The sequence below is a fragment of the Oryzias melastigma genome, linkage group LG9 (assembly GCF_002922805.2).
Source record: "Oryzias melastigma strain HK-1 linkage group LG9, ASM292280v2, whole genome shotgun sequence".
NCBI lineage: Eukaryota > Metazoa > Chordata > Actinopteri > Beloniformes > Adrianichthyidae > Oryzias > Oryzias melastigma.
This window is the reverse complement of record NC_050520.1, coordinates 32,862,930-32,864,820: the sequence shown is the minus strand read 5'-3', so window position 1 is coordinate 32,864,820 and position 1,891 is coordinate 32,862,930. Positions and strand designations below refer to the sequence as shown.

General features: G+C 36.8%; 1 protein-coding gene across 1 annotated transcript in view; it reads left to right on the top strand.

Annotated features, from left to right (window-relative positions):
- Positions 1 to 1,885, top strand: part of LOC112148446 (olfactomedin-like protein 2A) — a 38,096-nt gene extending 36,211 nt beyond the window's left edge. The window contains exon 8 of the mRNA XM_024275573.2: positions 610 to 1,885. Within this exon, the coding sequence (XP_024131341.1) occupies positions 610 to 1,214 (605 nt within the window). The 3' untranslated portion in view covers positions 1,215 to 1,885. The remainder of the gene's footprint in view (positions 1 to 609) is intronic.
- Positions 1,886 to 1,891: the final 6 nt, after the last annotated feature.

Sequence of the window (1,891 nt, the reverse complement as noted above, 5' to 3'; positions counted from 1 at the left end):
AAAAACTATTTGGGATCATCTTCCCCTAAACCCAGCATCCACTGAATACTACACGGCGCTGGTGCTGTGGGACTTGGGCAGCTATGAATGTCTTGGCCCGATCCTTGGAAATGGACTCTAACTATTGGAACATAAAAAGTCACCTTACTGAGACGGTAAGGTGAGTCTGAGCTTAATAGGAGGCTGATCAATACCCTGTAAAGATAGTTGGGCTAAACATCTCACACAGTTTAGGCTCTTACACCTAACTCCTCGAGATGGGTTGGGCTTTCTTCTATACTGTTGTAGATGGACATATTGTTCTGAGGCCTGTGCTTATTCACATGATTCACTATCGATATTGTTTACAACAGATGTTGAACTGTTAGTCTGTAATTTATAACACAAAATAGTTGAGAAATTACCAATGCATATGAAAGGAAACAAAAACCCTTTGTAAAAAGTCTTTTTTTTTTACTTTTTTTTTTCTACTACAATGCACTCTATCGATCCACATAAGTGATTTATCTGAGGTGACCAATGCTCAGAAGAGGAATTAGTGAATAAATTGAGTCTATAATTACAGACTACTCATTTTTTAAAATAACATCACATTCTTATATGTTCCAGGTCGTTGGAGTAACCTTTACAAACTGCCATACAACTGGATAGGCACAGGACATGTGGTCTACAACGGGGCCTTCTACTACAACAGAGCATTCACCAAGAACATCATCAAGTATGATCTAAGGATGCGGTACGTGGCTGCCTGGACACTGCTGCACGATGTGGTATATGAAGACAATACCCCCTGGAAGTGGAGGGGGCATTCTGACATGGATTTTGCCGTGGATGAAAGTGGTTTGTGGGTGATCTACCCCTCCATGGACTACGACTACAACCAGCAAGAACTGATTGTCATTAGCAAGCTGGATCCAGGAGATCTATCCCTGAAAAAAGAAACTACCTACAGAACAGGACTCAAGAGGAATTCTTACGGAAACTGTTTCATTATCTGTGGAGTTTTGTATGCTGTAGATGTTTACAACCAGAGAGATGGTGAGGTGATCTATGCGTATGATACCCATACCAACACTGAGGCAATCCCACGCTTGCCTTTTATCAATGAGTACTCCTTCACCACCCAGATTGACTACAACCCCAAGGAAAAGCTTTTGTATGCCTGGGACAACGGCCATCAGCTCACATATCGCGTTAACTTTGTTGATGACTGAGCACAGTTGGTGTGAACGACAGGTAAGATTCTATCAGTGTGTGACACGAGAATAAGAATTTTAGTAGTTGCTGAAATAAATCATACAGGATTTACCACAATGCGTAATAAACCTTCGCCTGCCTTAAAACACCAAAGTGTGCTCTTTAAATAACTGACCTCATTATACAAGCCTTAAATATGGGTTGGTACTGAGAATTAGAACTGCCAAAGTCCAGAAAAAGTAAAAACAAATTATATTAATACTATTGATTTGACAATTGACTTGGAGGATCCTTAAGCTAGAAAATGTAGTTTTTTATGTTTGTAATTTTTAGTCTTTTTTTGCAAGTTTGTTTGAAAATGTTAAAAAATTTACCTTGTTTATAAATTTTTTATTGCTTTTTTAATGTACATTCCTTTGTAATTTTTTAACTAACTTGAAAGACCAACAGGTTTATTTTCATAAAAGTAGAAACAGAATTTTAAAATGGAGTCTTTTTACAAATGTGGTTTTGGTAACTAAAATTGAGAGAAAAATCAATAAAGAGGAAATGGTATGGGAAAAAAGTTCATCTTAAAATTATTTCAGAAAATTCTAAAACGATATCAATTTTTAAATTAAACAAGAAATAAACTAGGATTCGTGAGTAAAAACAACGAGGAAATTAGCAAAAATTTTAATCCAAGAACAGGTTT